The sequence below is a fragment of the Rhipicephalus microplus genome, chromosome 1 (assembly GCF_043290135.1).
Source record: "Rhipicephalus microplus isolate Deutch F79 chromosome 1, USDA_Rmic, whole genome shotgun sequence".
Classification (NCBI taxonomy): domain Eukaryota; kingdom Metazoa; phylum Arthropoda; class Arachnida; order Ixodida; family Ixodidae; genus Rhipicephalus; species Rhipicephalus microplus.
Genome location: NC_134700.1, coordinates 199,794,179 through 199,810,214, shown reverse-complemented (window position 1 = coordinate 199,810,214; position 16,036 = coordinate 199,794,179). Strand labels below are relative to the sequence as shown.

The 16,036-nt window shown below is 45.7% G+C and overlaps 1 protein-coding gene across 4 annotated transcripts in view; it reads left to right on the top strand.

Moving 5' to 3' along the window:
* LOC119159713 (uncharacterized) overlaps positions 1 to 15,096 on the top strand; it is a 60,057-nt gene extending 44,961 nt beyond the window's left edge. For 2 of the 4 annotated variants that reach the window (XM_075890014.1, XM_075890027.1), the window contains exons 2-4: positions 6,478 to 6,605; positions 9,832 to 9,935; positions 14,665 to 15,096. In XM_075890014.1, coding sequence (XP_075746129.1) covers positions 6,478 to 6,605; positions 9,832 to 9,921 — 218 coding nt within the window. In that variant the 3' untranslated portion in view covers positions 9,922 to 9,935; positions 14,665 to 15,096. Of the gene's footprint in view, positions 1 to 6,453; positions 6,606 to 9,831; positions 9,936 to 14,664 lie in introns of all 4 variants that reach the window. The other 2 variants (XM_037412543.2, XM_075890023.1) reach the window with 1 other exon arrangement.
* Positions 15,097 to 16,036: the final 940 nt, after the last annotated feature.

The window sequence follows — 16,036 nt, the reverse complement described above, 5'->3', positions numbered from 1 at the left end:
TGTCATGAAAGCGGCGCGCGGAATGGTTTCGGGCTCATTAACCACGCGCGCTCCGCGGATCTATAGGAGCAGCTACAAAGGAAGTAACGTGACTTGGCGGTTGTAGCGGCGAAGAGATCGCGTTGATAACGAAGTGTTGAGAGATTGTGATGACAGATGGCGTTACTCGAATTTATATTATTTCGATGTCCACTCCTTGCTGGGTTCAATTGTAATCAAAGGCACTTAGACGGAGTTTCAAAAGCATAAGGTGTAAGTGTTTCGTGAGCATATTCATTAAAACCAGAATAGATCGTTGATAACGGCAGTAAACGGTGTGAGGAATCGTTCCGACCTCGTGTTGATATTAAAGTGTATCCGACGGTGGACGTTTTGAATCGCTGTTGACTACTCACACGTGGAACCCCACTGTCTAGAATTTAGTCACTGCGGTGGCAGCAACGGTAATCTCTCAAGCCTTCTTACACCAGCCCTGGGGTTCTCGCATGAAAATGAGCAGTAACTTTCGTAATGTTTGCCATCCATTTTTTTTTGTGCGCCGCTTTTTTTTTTTGTTAATGGACGTGCTAAAGCGAAGGAATGTACTAGCACTTTGCCATGCGGAGATCCGTCACACCTACGGTTCGTGTTCTATAGACACTGGAAACGTGTGTAGCACGCTCGAGTTCTAGCAGGTTCAGGTTAGCTTGAGATCGAAACTGTAGGTACTCTGTCAAAAATCTACTCCAATAGAGGAGCAAAATTATATGTCGTAAATTATTTGTAATAAGTAAGGGTAACCTCGTTGCCCTTTATATAATTTTTCTCTTTTCCTCATACCCAGCGCACGCTGAGCTACAGTGATTCTTTCAGATCATTGTGCGCAGATTTATTTAGTCAGATTGCACAATTACATGAGATTAAACAGCGAGTTGATTCTACAGCCAGCCTAATGTAATATCACTACACACAAAAAAAAAACTGTATTTGAGCTTCAATCGCACCCGTGTTACCCCCACTAGTGATTCCATGCAAGCACTATTTCATTGATGTTGTTCGCGTTTAGAAGCTACAGTGCGGTGGACTTAACCTAAACAAACAAGGATCGTAATTAGACGCCTAGTCACGAAGGGGGACGCAACCCGCCAGCACTTGGTCTTTTCTACTTATCACAATAAAGCACGCTGTTATTTGAGCACTCCTTGACAATATCGCGGCTTCGGATGGTATAACGTACTGGCAAAGCGCTGTTTGCAACTCAGAGTGAATCCGACGCTATGCAGTGCTCAAAACGTGTATGCAAGCAGTGTCCGTCGCTATTGGGCGCAAAAGTCTTTGTCGTAAAAGTTCGTGCGAAAACGTTCGTGTTTGCTTTAAACTTGAGACTTCTGACACCCGATCCTTATCTTAGTAGATTTTCATAAAACATGTTTAAATCAGACCACCAAACATCGCTTACGGCTGTGTGCTGTTGGAGCTCTTCAACGAAAGTAACAGCCCGCCGCGGTGGTCTAGTGGCTAAGGTACTCGGCTGCTGACCCGCAGGTCGCGGGTTCAAATCCCGGCTGCGGCGTCTGCATTTCCGATGGAGGCGGAAATGTTGTAGGCCCGTGTACTCAGATTTGGGTGCACGTTAAAGAACCCCAGGTGGTCGAAATTTCCGGAGCCCTCCACTACGGCGTCTCTCATAATCATCAGTGGTTTTGGGACGTTAAACCCCGCATATCAATCAATCAACGAAAGTAATAACTATTACGTTATAACAACTATTACGTTTCAGAATAACAAAAATACGTCGCCTAAGCTGACACCTAAGCTGGGGCATTTCTTCGCTTTGCTGCCAATAATGTTGTTCTGCAAACCAAGAAATCGAACAAGCTGGTTTGGACTCGTGCAGTACAGCTGCTGTTATCACTATAACTTTGACTAGACGTCAGCACATCGATGGATACGCATTTTTCAGGATAGCCTCGCAGAAAGTAAAACGAGTTTGTTCACACGCAACCAAGCATTCCGTCTTCACGCTCAGTCGCCATGGTTTGGCAAAGCCAGTGCTTCAGATACGACAGCGGCGTTCTCGTATCCTTTGTGCCGCAGGTATACTTACTTCCGTGAAGCGACGGCACCGTTAATGATCCAAGTGAGTCCCGCGGTCACTCGAGGTCCGCCGTTCTCTACCCTCTCGGGCATTTTGCTGGACGTTGCTACGACCTCGAAAAAAAACAAACTAAGGACGTGCTTTCTTTAGCCGAACCACAGGAAATACACATTTATCAAGCGCGCGAGCGAGAATGCAACACTCGAGGTAATTATTTGCCCAGCCGAAAAAAAAAATTGCCGTCCACCCAGCCGCGGACGCTCGTAAAGCTCGCTCCAAACCCGCCGTCCCCGCACATTTTCCTCTTTTCTGCGGCAACACGTACAGGCAGCAGGTGACGTCATGCCTCGCTCTCACCGCCTTCTCTCCAACCCGCGAATAAAAGGCCACGTAAATAACACCAGCCGCGGGACCCCACGGAGTTCGTGCAAAGATCCCGCGAAGATTGACCCCCCTCCCCACGGCGAGCCTGAGGCGAGATGGGCTGTAAATCAGTGTCGGCCCAGAGTTGCCAGTCGTAAACCAGCGCCCCGACGAACTCTATAAGAGGACCCTGGTGGTCAGCGACTGCTTGCATCCTACTCTTTTTCCTTTCGTTCTTCTTTTTCACCGGCCGTGGGCGCGCTTCCAAAGCTAACTCAGGCCGGAACGGCTTCTCGCGTTTTCGTTATAGAGGCGTTGACACCACCATCAGGGCCACAACAAGGGCTGCAGACTTCGCTCTTCGGTGGAGGAAGACCCGACTTCCCGAGAGACTTTACCCCCGACTTAAAAGACGAGGCCCAAAAGGGTTCTCGAGGAGCACATCTGTTGCTATCATGCAGGCAGTTAGTTCCCTTGGGAGAACCACGAGGGAGAAATACAGGGCCTTTCATTGCCATGCATTCAGAACAACAGTTAAACAACGCTCGAAGGACTAAGAGTGTAGAGCAAAAAATATCTGATAATGTAGAGCCGCTAAACCCCGTCGAAACGTAAGAGAATCGTGCCCAAGTGGTATCACCAAGCACGTGCTGGATCAAACTGTATAAAAAAGAAAAAGAAGAAAATTGAAAATTGACAAAAAATTAATTTTAAATTTTAGATATTTTCAACCATTTGAGAGCCCGCTTCAGCTTCCGTCCCAGCTCTATCCTGAAGCCGACCCGACGATTGGTAACTAGCACGTTTCTCAGCTACTGGTACGCAACAGTTGAGTCTGTTGTTTCCCGTTAAAATACCGGGGTCCTAAACCATATACGCGCGCAAAATCTCCAGGTAGGTTATACCTGGAAATCTTGAGACATGAGGGAAAAAACCGTTGCGTTTCAACATGGTGCACCAGAACTTACGAGAAGCGCGAAGGCGAGTGCACACTTAAAGCGATGCAGCAGGCTCATCTTAAACAATGCACAGAAAAGTGGATGGCGCAGTAGCCCGCCATCAACGTTGAGAAGAATCAAACAATGGCTGAATGGTACGAGCGACGATGAACGAACTATCTTCACGGGAAATACGTAAACAACTATTGCGTCAGTTGAAAAGGTGTGCGTCGTTTTGTAGTATATTTGGCAGTTGCAACCCGTCGTCTTTCACGGAAGGTACACTGTCTAGAAACAGTGACAATGAGCGGCCTGGTTTCGGTATTACACTCAAGGTGCATTATTTTTTTTTTTTTGCCGTGGCCGTTGCCTTGAGGCTCCGAATAAAGTACAAATCGTTAAAGTTGACCCACGCGTCATGTGTTCTACGTGCGAGTGAAATCTTGTGAGGGCAGCCGAAAATCGCGGCTCGAGCGGAAAGGAACCGTGCCGGCCATCGCGCGGAAGGCTCATGAGATGAGGGGTCCTGGATGAAGTGTTGCCCACTATATCCTGACAGGTATCATTTCCCGGCTCATGCGTTTACATGTGGACTTCTTTCTTCTTTCCTCTCAGTTCACGTCGAAGTGATAGACAGCACGAAGGTCGCGACACGCTCGCTGCAACGACTGTGTTTCGTTTCGCCAGGTTGAGCTGCTTGCCTTCCTTCGTATAACAATACAACATGTTGTTAATGCGTTCGATTATTTGGCCTGCGGTGAAACTGCGTCTTTCCTTTTTTTATGTACACGACGCACAACACGTCAATTAAGTTTCTTGAAGTGCCATGGCGTATCGTTCCCATTTATGCTCTGCATCGAGTGCCATGCGATAATGTCACACACGAAGCTCGCTTGAGCTCATTCCACTGATACCAAAGCGGCTTGACAAAGAAGAGAATCGAGAGCACACATTCTGCCTAAAATCTTCTATTACCTATTTTACGTGATTTCGCCTATGTAACAGCACTCAGATATAGAAATGCTTGTTTGCACAAGGAAATAGAAAAGTTATCATTGGATAAAGTCAGAGACTTCGTATACATCTAAGATTTTGCTGGAACAAACAGTGGTGTGTATCTCGGCAGTTAGAAATTACAATCACCAGATTACGATGCAGAATTCCGCACCTGAATTAATACCTACATAAAGCAAGACTCACAGCATCTCCGTTATGTCGCTTTTTCAAGGAATCAGAATCAATAGATCATTTCTTTTTATCCTGTCAACGATATTCTTATCAAAGGAAAAGATACGTAGTCGAACCAATTGAGAAGCTAGATTTAAAAATAAACGCGGCAGTAATCTTATCCTTCGGAGGGATTACATTAGGTTATAGCCACAGGGAGGTTTATTCTGCCATGTGTGCATACATAATGACAACAAAAAGATTACCTTGTTAGTCAATTGTATTATTATTTACGGCTACGAGACTACCTGAATGCCTGACTCATAACTAACTCACTTGATGATTCTGCCGCTTGGTTCCTGGCCGATCGCCTTTTGTGGGCGAGTGCCAGCGAAGCTAAAGGCTCATCATCATCATAATATTCCAGAAATCGCCATGAATGTCTTTTGCCCCATTCGAAGTATTGCACGAAGCGCATATCATATAATCACGGCAGTTCGCGCATTGCGATTCGGCGTGCTACTGTACGAACTAAGAACGCTTCCTTGCCTCTGCATTGACGCATACGCCACAGCACTGACGCGAACATTTTCAACGTAACTCGACGCCGTTGCCCAGTTTTGTTACGAGCGCCACGTTGTCAGACGAAGGCTCGTTTCCAGCGGCGGCCGATTCCTCCGAATCGAGAGAACAAAGACGTAATTGGGTGCGCCGTGCCGTGGCTCTCGCTCATTAATCTATTAGCGTCGCTGCGCAAGGGGCAGGATTAAGCCTTAACTCGATTTAATTCCAATCAGGGCAACAGCGTTGCGGTCGTAAGCTTCGGATCGTGTCGAAACCGTCGTGGGGTCAATCTAATTTGCCTTGGCCCGCGTATGCATTGACAGGCAGCGGAAAGATCCCGTCGTCTTTGTGGTTTCTTCGTAGGTATTACTACTCTTCGTGTAAAACTGCGAAACATCGCCAGACAGTGGTAGTCGTTAGCTGTTGATGGAGGTCGCCACGTTAGTCAGTGCGTTAAGAGACGTCTGCGGCTGGCAGCAGGATAGGCCGCTCTTCACATGAAGTGAATACCCGTAAGTTGCTTCGTACGCAAAAAAAGTAATTCAATAAATAAACAGATGGCCAGTAATCTGCAGACGAGCCTTGCCAGACCGTGGCCTAAAAGCAGTTCTAGCTTACAATTTTTTTTTATTTTCGCGACGGGTACAAAAAGTGGCAGCCATATTCTCGTTGAGCAATAAGCGTTTGTTCGACCTGCTTGAAGAATTCACCACAAATTAGTGCAGTGTTTATTGTTTGTTTTCACCAAGAAAAAGAAAACATTAAAAGCAAAGAGACGGTTCTTTAGACGGAACAAGTGAGAAGAAAGCCTGCGAAAGGGGCTCCATTTCCACTGTATCGTAATACAGTGAGAATCGTGATAAAAATGTAGCCTTTTGTGATAATGCAGCTCGCGCAGAAGTTAAATAATTACGGGAAAGCAAATGCGTCATGCAAGAATGCATGCACATACGTACAATTAATTAATTAATTAATTAATTAATTAATTAATTAATTGATGAATGAATGAATGAATTAATTTCATGCTCTGGACAACTTCAAGTGTAACATTTCTTTTTTAGCCGAGTCGCTCACCCACAGTGTAGTTTCGATATAGCGCAGCTCTATTTGAGTCTCGAGCACAAAGACAATACGAAAGAAGAAAATGACAGAAAACCGGATGAGCGCAGTTAGCGCTCATCCTGTTGCCTGCCATTTCCTCGTTTGCCACTCTCTTTTTTTCACGCTCAAACTGAGCTGCGCCGCATCAAAACGAGAACCATGTTGCACAAACTTGGCTGCAGTGACACGATCGAGCCTAACGAAACATGTGTGCCCCCACGCGGCGCCGGGGCGCACCACCAGCGCGCACCTCTTTCCTGTGTGCAGTGGTGTACCGGCTGCTGAGCCTGGTGGCCCTTTGGGCGCTGGTGTTCGTGGTGGCCGAAGGGCGCTACTTACCGACCAGGTCCGGAGACGAACTACGCGGGGAACGCCTGCGGGAGCTCATAAGGACCGTACGTATACGCATACACGACGCGTTCGCGGCACGACGCTGCTTCGCAGACGATCGTTATTGAACTCTTCTGTGTCCGCACCTCAAAGCCTGTAGCGGTCGCGTTTCGTGGTCTGGGGAACATTAGGGAACACGAGAAAAGCATATCAGTCGTAATTGCAGTAATGGTATGTGAAACAGCGGCAGTAGTGGTAGCAGAAGTAGTAGTGGTAATGGTAGTAGTAGTAGATGTAGTAACACTGATAATAATAATGGCAGTAGTAGTAGTAGTAGTATGGTGGTATTAATAATAGCAGTAGTGGTAGTATGTAGTATAGTAGTAGTAGTAGTAGTAGTAGTAGTAGTAGTAGTAGTAGTAGTAGTAGTAGCAGTAGCAGTAGCAGTAGTAGTAGTAGTAGTAGTAGTAGTAGTAGTAGTAGTAGTAGTACTTGCTGTGGTCGTGATTGTTGTATCTATGTTGCTGTTGAGGCTTTAATACCTTGCTCACAAATGGGACGAAGCGGAAATGTTGTAGGCCCGTGTGCTCAGATTTGGGCGCACGTTAAAGAACCCCAGGTGGTCTAAATTTCCGGAGCCCTCCACTACGGCGTCTCTCATAATCATATAGTGGTTTTGGGACGTTAAACCCCACAAATCAATCAATCAATCAACAAATGGGACGAAGTGTCATGCACCAGTGAGTAGGCGTGCACCCTTGAGAGTTTATAAGGAAACGAAAACAAGTGGATATTGAAACATTAATGAATTAGCAGGCAAAATATTTGTATAATTTTATTCAGAAAGATTGCATAAGATAAGCCACCAGGCTTTCGATCACCCTAACTGCTTAATCATCTGAACTCTTCAGTGTACTTCCGTGGCACCGTGACAATACACATGTAACAAGTACTTAGATGAAGGGCTGCAAAAAAAAAAGGGTTTAAAATGGCACTAAAGAGCAAAATGATTTTTCGCATATTAGTGAAGCACAAACTCACAATCCTGAAAACACTCCTCTTACCGCGAATCGACGCTTGGTAAGCGGGAAAATATGTAAAAAGAAAATGCGTGTGGAAACGCGACTTGAAGTTCTCGCACCAAACACCGTGACATCACAAGTTTGAAGCCGTATACGTAGCTTCCGACCGATAAAAATAAAGTACATTGTCATCTGTGGGTGCCAGGGAGCTAGCATACGAAGTTTCGGAATATTTCATTGAGTAAATGTTGCGGAAATATAAAACAATTCATTTTGAAATTTCCTACGTCATGCATGAAGATTTCGACGCGAAATTTAAAGATCAAACTTTAACCTTGATTTTATCCGCTAATGATGAATTTATGATGGTGAAACATATGGCATTAGAGTTCTCGGAGTGCAATTTATCTATCTAAACCAATTCATTCTTTTTCTTCTGTGTCCCTTTAATGTACAGAGCTAAGCCCACATTGTCAGTCGGCATTGCGATGAACATGCTGCGCAGGGAGAAGAGCTATGCACCCCGAGCTTCACACATTCTAACAAAAATATTATCAACATTTCGTTCAAGTGTAACCAATAAATGAACTCATTGCTTACAAAGGTTTAGCTCGATCAACATCCAATATCGCGTAAGGTCAGGTCCGAGGCGAGTTTCGCCATTGCCATTTCTAAATATAGAGCGGGCATTCTGCATCCTGACGCCGGAAGCTATGCCAAAAGAAAAGATTCATCACTGTATTGCGCTGCTTGCATCTTCCATTGTCCTTAGATAAAACTTACACTGCGTTGTTCTTTCTAAGGGACACTACTGATGACAAAAGAAGACAAAAGGCTGTCGAAAAGATATGTCAAGCAACCCGTGTACGACGTGAATGCTAGTGTCTCTTTCGCTTGTAACCTTCTCGAGATTGCTACTGCCTCCAAGGCTGTGTTACTCTCGATTGCGTTCTTTCTCATTGCACTTTCTGCCCCCCCCCCCCCTCTCTTACACCAGTGGAAAATAGGCGAAATGCGTGCTCTTCCAGCCATATGAGATAGCATTTTTTCTATCTTCTGTATCTTCCCCTCGTTAGGCCAGCCATTACCGTCATCCTGTACAATTGTACTACGTACAATTGTATAGGATGACCGTGATGTCAGGGCTTGGAAGGTCTCGCTATATGCTGCGTACAATGGTACGTAGTACGTTGTACGTAGTACAGTTGTACGTAGTACATCGCAAGATCCAAGATTTTACCCAGATATATCCAGTTAGCCCGAAAACCTGCCCGAAAACCGAATATTCTGCCCGAAAACCGAATGAGCATTACGTCTTCCCTTTTTCGGTCGTCGCACCATCTCATTGTCTGCCTCTCTCAAAGACATGCACCATCGTTTTCAGGAACAACTATCGTTATTTCGACGAACCACGGCTAATCAGCTATACGCAACGTAAAAGCGCCATTTATTTCTCTTAACTCATTTTACAGTATTACTTCATATTGTTTTTATTTATATAGAAAAAACTAGGGAAGCCGGGCTATGTTAGAGCCGGTAACCCAACCGTAATCATAGTTATTCTAAAGAAACAGAAAAACGACAAAGAATAAATAAATCGGAACTGTAAGTATACAATCTATGGTGTATAAAGAATAAACAGAGTCTAAGTTAAAAAATCTGATACATACAGGGTGATCACACAGAGGTCTGTTCACATAATTTTCACACAATTATATATTAAATGACTATGAGATGTGTTCATTAACGACTCAATACTATGAAAAGAAGCAATAATGTCAATTACAGACAGACCGTAAACCTTTTACCCGTTAAATAATGGAAAAGAGTACTCAATGCGCGTCTTCAATCGCAAGTGTGCTCCCACGGTCCAAGCACTCGTTAGTGGTCGTCTATCGAGGCTAATTAACGAATCCCTCAGTTCAACGCACCGTTATTCGTATTGCGGGCTTTCTAAGATGACTTGCGCATACGGTTGCACCATCTCACCTTGTTTCGATACACCGGTCATTCTCTCTTCGTTGCCCGACAATCCGTCTTGTTTTCGTATTAACTTGGTGTAGTGCGCATGGTCTGGCTGTACATCAAGAACCTTCAGGTGTGTCACGTTCCACTGTAGATCGTCGAGTCACGGTGTCCACCGAAGGCTTGCAAGCACTGGACATAGAACATTAATTACTTGTTGTACGGATTTCAGCCTGCATACGAACACGCGAAGTGTATCAGTCGTTACTACACTGACGGCCGAGCCTGCCCCCTCTCCTCGCAGCTGTTCGAGAGGGCCGAGCTGGAGAAGGCGGCGGGTCTCTACCCGTATGCCGGTGACGGCCGTAGTGGCATGCTCAGCGGTCAAGAATGAAGAACGCTGTCACGGTGAGTCTATTGGGTGACGTGTCCTTTCGGTTCCTGCCAGCCTCAAGTTATTTTTTTTCGTCCACTTTTCTTTCTTTGTATTTACATTAAGATTGCTACTAACAACATTCTCTATATACTCCTTGTCGGGATTGTCTGCCGTTCTACTTCTCATTAATATTACATTGGTAGCGTGAACATATAGCACAGGCAGGAGCGCCACCGTAAGAAGAGAATGAAGATTATTGCTGCACGCTCTCGCCCCGCTTGACAACTGGTCGGTTCCACCTCAGTCATTTCTTTAACAACGCCTCTCCGGCTCACGGTTAAAGGCGCACTGTCACGTCTGACAAAATAAAAGCGATCCCTTCACTAATTTCCACTTCATTCCTTCATTCATAGCGAGGCTCTCTTTGTTCCAGACATGATGCCTTCAAGTGGTATGCGAGGGATTTTTGGTCAGCTGCCATCTCGTGGTGAGATCCCGCGCTACAGGACGCCAACAGGCATAACAAAAGTGTTCCCCCACTTGTCATCATGACTACTAGCGGCGTTGACTAACACTCCCATCTATTAGCTACTTGCGCGAGCAAACAAGGACGAAGAAAGAAGTATGACAAACGAGTGCAATCTAACAACTTCCGCTGTAGCTCATTTGGTAGAGCATCGGACGCGTTATTCGAAGGTCGCAGGTTCGCTCCCTGCCAGCGGCAAGTTATCTTTTCGTCCACTTCTCTTTGTTCGAATTACCAGTAACATCCTCTATACTTTCCTTGGTATAACTGACTGCTAGTTCACATTAATATTGTGTCTAGCAAAGAAAAACAAGCCCTTAGATTTCTAATTCATGTCGCTGTTTGTGGCTTTAGAGAGAATATCGTTATCACGAGCAGAATATTCCTTTCTTCATCTACGCTTTACTTACTGCCTCTTTTTTCTCTAGCTACATTTTTTGTGCTTTCTTACTGGTGCATTGCTTTAATCGTTACAGCGACATTTTCAATACTCCGAAGGTCGCGGGATTGAATGCTGGCTGCGGCGGCTGGCGAAAAAGATGCAGGCCCGTGTGCTCAAATTTTGGTGCATTTTAAAGAACCCCAGATAATCTAAATTTCTGGAACCCTCTACTACGGCGTCTCTCATAATCATATGGTGGTTTTTGGGACGTTAAACCCCGCATACCAATCAATAAATCCTTCACTACTTCACATGCGCGACACTGCTTCCTGTAAAGCGTGCTTTACGTTGACCACAAAATGTATGCGGTGAAGTTACCTTTGCATAAGAGATGGAAGGTGGTTTGAGTAATTAGAATTCTTTTCTGATTTCCTGAACAATTTATTTTGCGCAACAATTTTAAAAGCTCATTTATCTTTTATTCCCCCCGTTGTTTTGTACATTCACGCACACACACACAAAAAAAAAACAGTATTCTCCTCTCCAGAGGAGCTAGCACTTAGTGTAACGATTTAAACTTGTCGTAGACATCGCTTATGTGGTTGTTATTTCCACGATCATGCACAGAAAATTTTCCAATTTTCCGAATCTAGTTTCTCGCACCGAAGAAATGCAGAGGATGGCAGTTGAGAGAGTGTCCTTTTAAGCGATATCCTAGCATTTGTTTACATGAGGCAGGGTCCATCTTGTAAAGAGTGCTTTACTTCGTGCTTAGTCTTTGGGCGGCGAAGTTACTTCACTCGGGGAAAGTTGATCGATCGACCTCGAATGGCATAAAGCAGCTCTTGAATGCGAGTACAGTACCTGGTAACGTGAACCTCGAACTTAAAAAAAAAAGCAATAGCGTGTTCCCCCAAGTTCCTCGTGACGACAGTTAACGCCAAGTGGAAACACATGTGCTTGGTGTTAGAGCCTATTAAAACGAAATAAAGTAACTAAGTAGGTACAAATCAATAATTTGACAACGCGGAGAGGGGAAAAAAACACCGTAACCCCAGCTTTTATATTTTACAAGGTTGCCAGAGAACGCCCCTAAACGAAGTTGCGCCTTCGAGATACCCGCGAATGGCGTCAACGGGCCGTGTCTCCCACGAGCTTCAATGAGATATTGCGAGCGACAGTAAAAACTCCATTAATCTACATTAGGTGTCCATTACAACGACAAACAGTGGCTGCAAACAGCGCTAGACGCGGTACACCGATAGTTTATTTGTTACCGCGTACTCCGTGTGTTTCGAACGCTATCGTGGACTCGAGTTTTCACTTGCTATGACAAAGGAGAGAACGGTCGCGATGGGAGCCCCCCCCCCCCCCCCCCCTGACAGGCGTAATAAAATCGTCGTCTTCGCCCGGTTATACTCTGCTGGAAAGTGTCGATCCCTTCCATCGAAAGTAGCATCACTCTCAAGAAGAACTGGTTGGCGGGCAGCGAGGGCATTTTCGCTTCGTTGTTGTTTTCTTTGCCGTGTCTTGTCGAACTCAGCGTTCGTGCACTTCGTCGTCTGCGTTGTCGTTTCGTGGCCACTTGTTTATTTTTAAGATTATGTGGAGGTCCCCGAAGTTCACGGAATCGGATCCCGGCGCCAGCTGTTGCACTTCGGTGGAAACGTTGAACGCTACATATCGAATCAATTAATGAAAGGAAATGTTAGGGGTTCGTGTGCTTAGATTTGGGTGCATGTTAAAAAGAACACCGGATGGTCAAAATTTCCGGGGCCCTCCGCTACGGCGTCCCTTAATCATGATTGTATCCTGGTTTTGGGACATAAACCCCAACAGTTATTATATCACTGTAAATATAGAGAACTAAAAAAATTATGGCATATTTACTAAGTGAATAGTGATGATAAGGTGAAGCAGTGTGCATACCATAATGAATAGTGGCCTTCAATTTTGTTCTGGTTAACAGCCTTATATTGAGTTGTTGTAAACGCTTTGCTCTTTCAAATGCTTTGGTTGATAGAAGTTTAAATGTCGGTGTTTTTACAGTGTTGTCTCCTGTTATTTAAGTTAAACCACATGCGCACTACGTACACTCTGCAGACAGTTTTACGCACAGATGTTTTGCACCTGCTCTTCGACTGTGCCAGGCACCTGGACGGATTGTAGCCAAATAGACATCCCGATATCCTAAGAAGCTTCACTCTTAAAAAAAAAGAGAGAAAGGAGACCGTTTAACCTGACACTTTGACACCGAAAAAAAAATGTCGGTATCGTCCCAAGACGAGCTCGTCGCTTACGTCAGAGTGCACACACAGTTAAGACAAACCTATACAGCCACACAATCGAACAAACGTTATCAACCAATAAGTTGTCTCTCATAGGTCTCGTTGTAAGCTGATATCGCTACTAAAAAAAAGCAGAGGAAACAGCTTCAAGAAAGGTTCATTTGATTCGATTGATATGTGGGGTTTAACGTCCCAAAATCACATATGATTATGAGAGACGCTGTATTGGAGGGCTCCGGGGATTCCGACCACCTGGGATTCTTTAACGTGCACCCAAATCTGAGCACACGGGCCTACAACATTTCCGCCTCCATCGAAAATGCAGCCGCCGCAGCCGGGATTCGAACCCACGACCTGCGGGTCAGCAGCCGAGTACCTTTAGTTACTAGACCTCCGCGGTGGGGCAGGAAAGGTTCACTTGTCAAGGCTGATTGCGTGGCTAATGCTCATGTCCAGTTTACATTTTTATGACGCTTTTAATAGTAAACGGTTGTTAAATCTGCAGGCTCACGCCATTGAGATTCATGGGATTAACTGGGATATTGCATTGTAGGGTATTTTAGCGCAAAGTTTGTTGTACTGATGCATATTGAATGGAAAGACAAATAAGTTGCTTTTGACAGACGGGTCACTACTGTGAGGGGTATGCCTTGGTTGTGTGATTTAGCATCGGTGTATGTATTTAAGTGTTGTTTTGGACGCCCATTTGCACTCCAGGATTGTGCGACAAGTTTCAGTCACGCTTCATTGGACCCTATACAATCAATGAACAAACGTCACCAGTGAACTATCGTGTCACTCCCACCGACCTTTCATCGGATCGTCACTGTCGTGGTTCGGAGATTGTCCACGTATCGCGTCTGAGTCTGAACCCATTCGTTCGACGTGCCGTTTCCGTCTAAGATGCTTCCGGGCTGGCCACTCACGCGGTGGGGGGGGGGGGGGGGTAGTAATTGTTAGCATTATTTATACGCGTCATCTTATCACATGTACATACTGATCACCATCAGTCTGACCTGTGTTATGGGGCAGAGGCTCGGCAGGCAAAAGAAGTGTCCTGCAGCCAAAACGTTGCCTTACAGTATACATCTCCCAGCAAATTCCAGCGCTACAGAAGCTGAACGAACGAAACTGCACATACCCTAAACTGCTATCGTGTCTGTTTTCTTGTCACTTTATAGGCCCTAACACATAATTACCGTAAAGACAAATGTCACGCTGCTTCTTCAATGTGCATGTAGTCGAAATGAATGTCAATGTTAATAGTACACCAATTATGCCAGCCAGGAAACCGTCTATCAACACAGTCTTGGGAAGCCTACTCCTGCCTTCTAACCACTGCATCCGTTCCCTTTTTCAGCGTAAGGCACAGTAAAGGTCCGGTTCATCCATATTTGCTGCACGTATTGAGTGACAACCCATGCAGGTCTCGCGTTGAATTTGCGTGGCATATTTATTGTTGCTGGCTCTTTTTTTTTCTTTTGTCGAACGCCCCTCCCCCCCCCCTTTTTTTTATTCTCGCCTGCCCTAACCACTGCAATGACGTACTGAATTCCCTTTCGCAGGTTGTTACCGGCAGCGTGGAATCCCCGAAGAAGCCACCCTTGATTGAGAATAAACATTCTGCAGCCGCCTTCCACGAGCGGCGAGTGAAATTTCACCCGTGTGCGGACTCCATGCCTCGACGAGTTTGAAAATCACCCGGGATCAGAGATCGCTGACGAAGAGCTATCCTAATGTCCCCCTGTCGCACCGTTTCTCCCCAAAATCTGCTTGACGCGCCCTGTCGCTGTGGGGTCTCTGCGGCCCGCTGCCGAGCAGGTCGTGGGTTCGATTGCTCGCCGCGACGGCCCCACTGCCGCTTAAGCAGAATGCAAGAAATCAGTTTACCCTTTCCAAGAAAAATGGCAGCCAATAGTCTCTGCTTGCAGTAGATTTCTTCGGCTCAGATATTGCTCCTCTGGTGACCAGAAATTAAAGATGCTTTAGAAACCCTACTCGTTCTGTTTTGCCGATCACTTCTATCAGCCTGGCTTACCCGCCACATGCAGCGTTTAGGAAAACCAGAACCAAGTGTAAGTGTACGGTTGCTTTCGGAGAGAGAAAACAAAAAGTCTCTGTTTAGAGGTGCGTGATCCCATGGTCAAAGTCTGACCTATTAACACACGAAGATTGCTGTCGTTACTCCTTAAATGTTAATCCCAGCATTTATCACCAACTCTTCGGATCCAAGAACCATTAACTTTGCAGAAATCATCGTGGGTGCCTTGTATGGAAAAATGCAGAGCTCATTCTGCTGCTCAGTAACCATTGAGTAACCAATCAGTAATCAATCAACGGCCGTATCCTTGCTGATAAGGAAAATACTTAGCGGCGAATCCCGCTGTCAGCAGTGTTTTGGTAGAGGTTCTAATTCAAGTGAGACAGATGAATGAGCACAACATGTGCAAATCGATTTGTTCACAGTACCACACAGGGGGGGGGGGGGGGGGGAGAGGTGCTACAGCCGAAATAAAATTTCGATCAGTTTTTGGAGCTACAAAATGTTGCTTCTGGAGCTTGATAATACAAATTTGGAGCGGGTTAACGTTGTATCTAATAAAAGCAGAAAACACGGTGACGTCAATGCTGACGCACTGCAACTTATGTGCACATATTGCCAAGCAAGATGCTGGGGGCGGATTAAACTGTTCGCCACGAAACGTGTACGAGCTGCTGCCTTCTTGTTCCCAAGCTACAACAACTGTCGACGAGGACGTCGAAACGAATCTGCGTTGAGAAGGGGCGGATCACGTGAAGGACGTATGCAGGGCGGAGCGCACGCAGGCCCTCGCGATCTCCGACGACAGCGTAGCTCCCGCCGACTGGTTCGCCCTCCGCGGTCTCCTGCCGCCGTGCAGCTCTCGCATTGTGGTGCCCCGTCCTTGGACTGCTTCG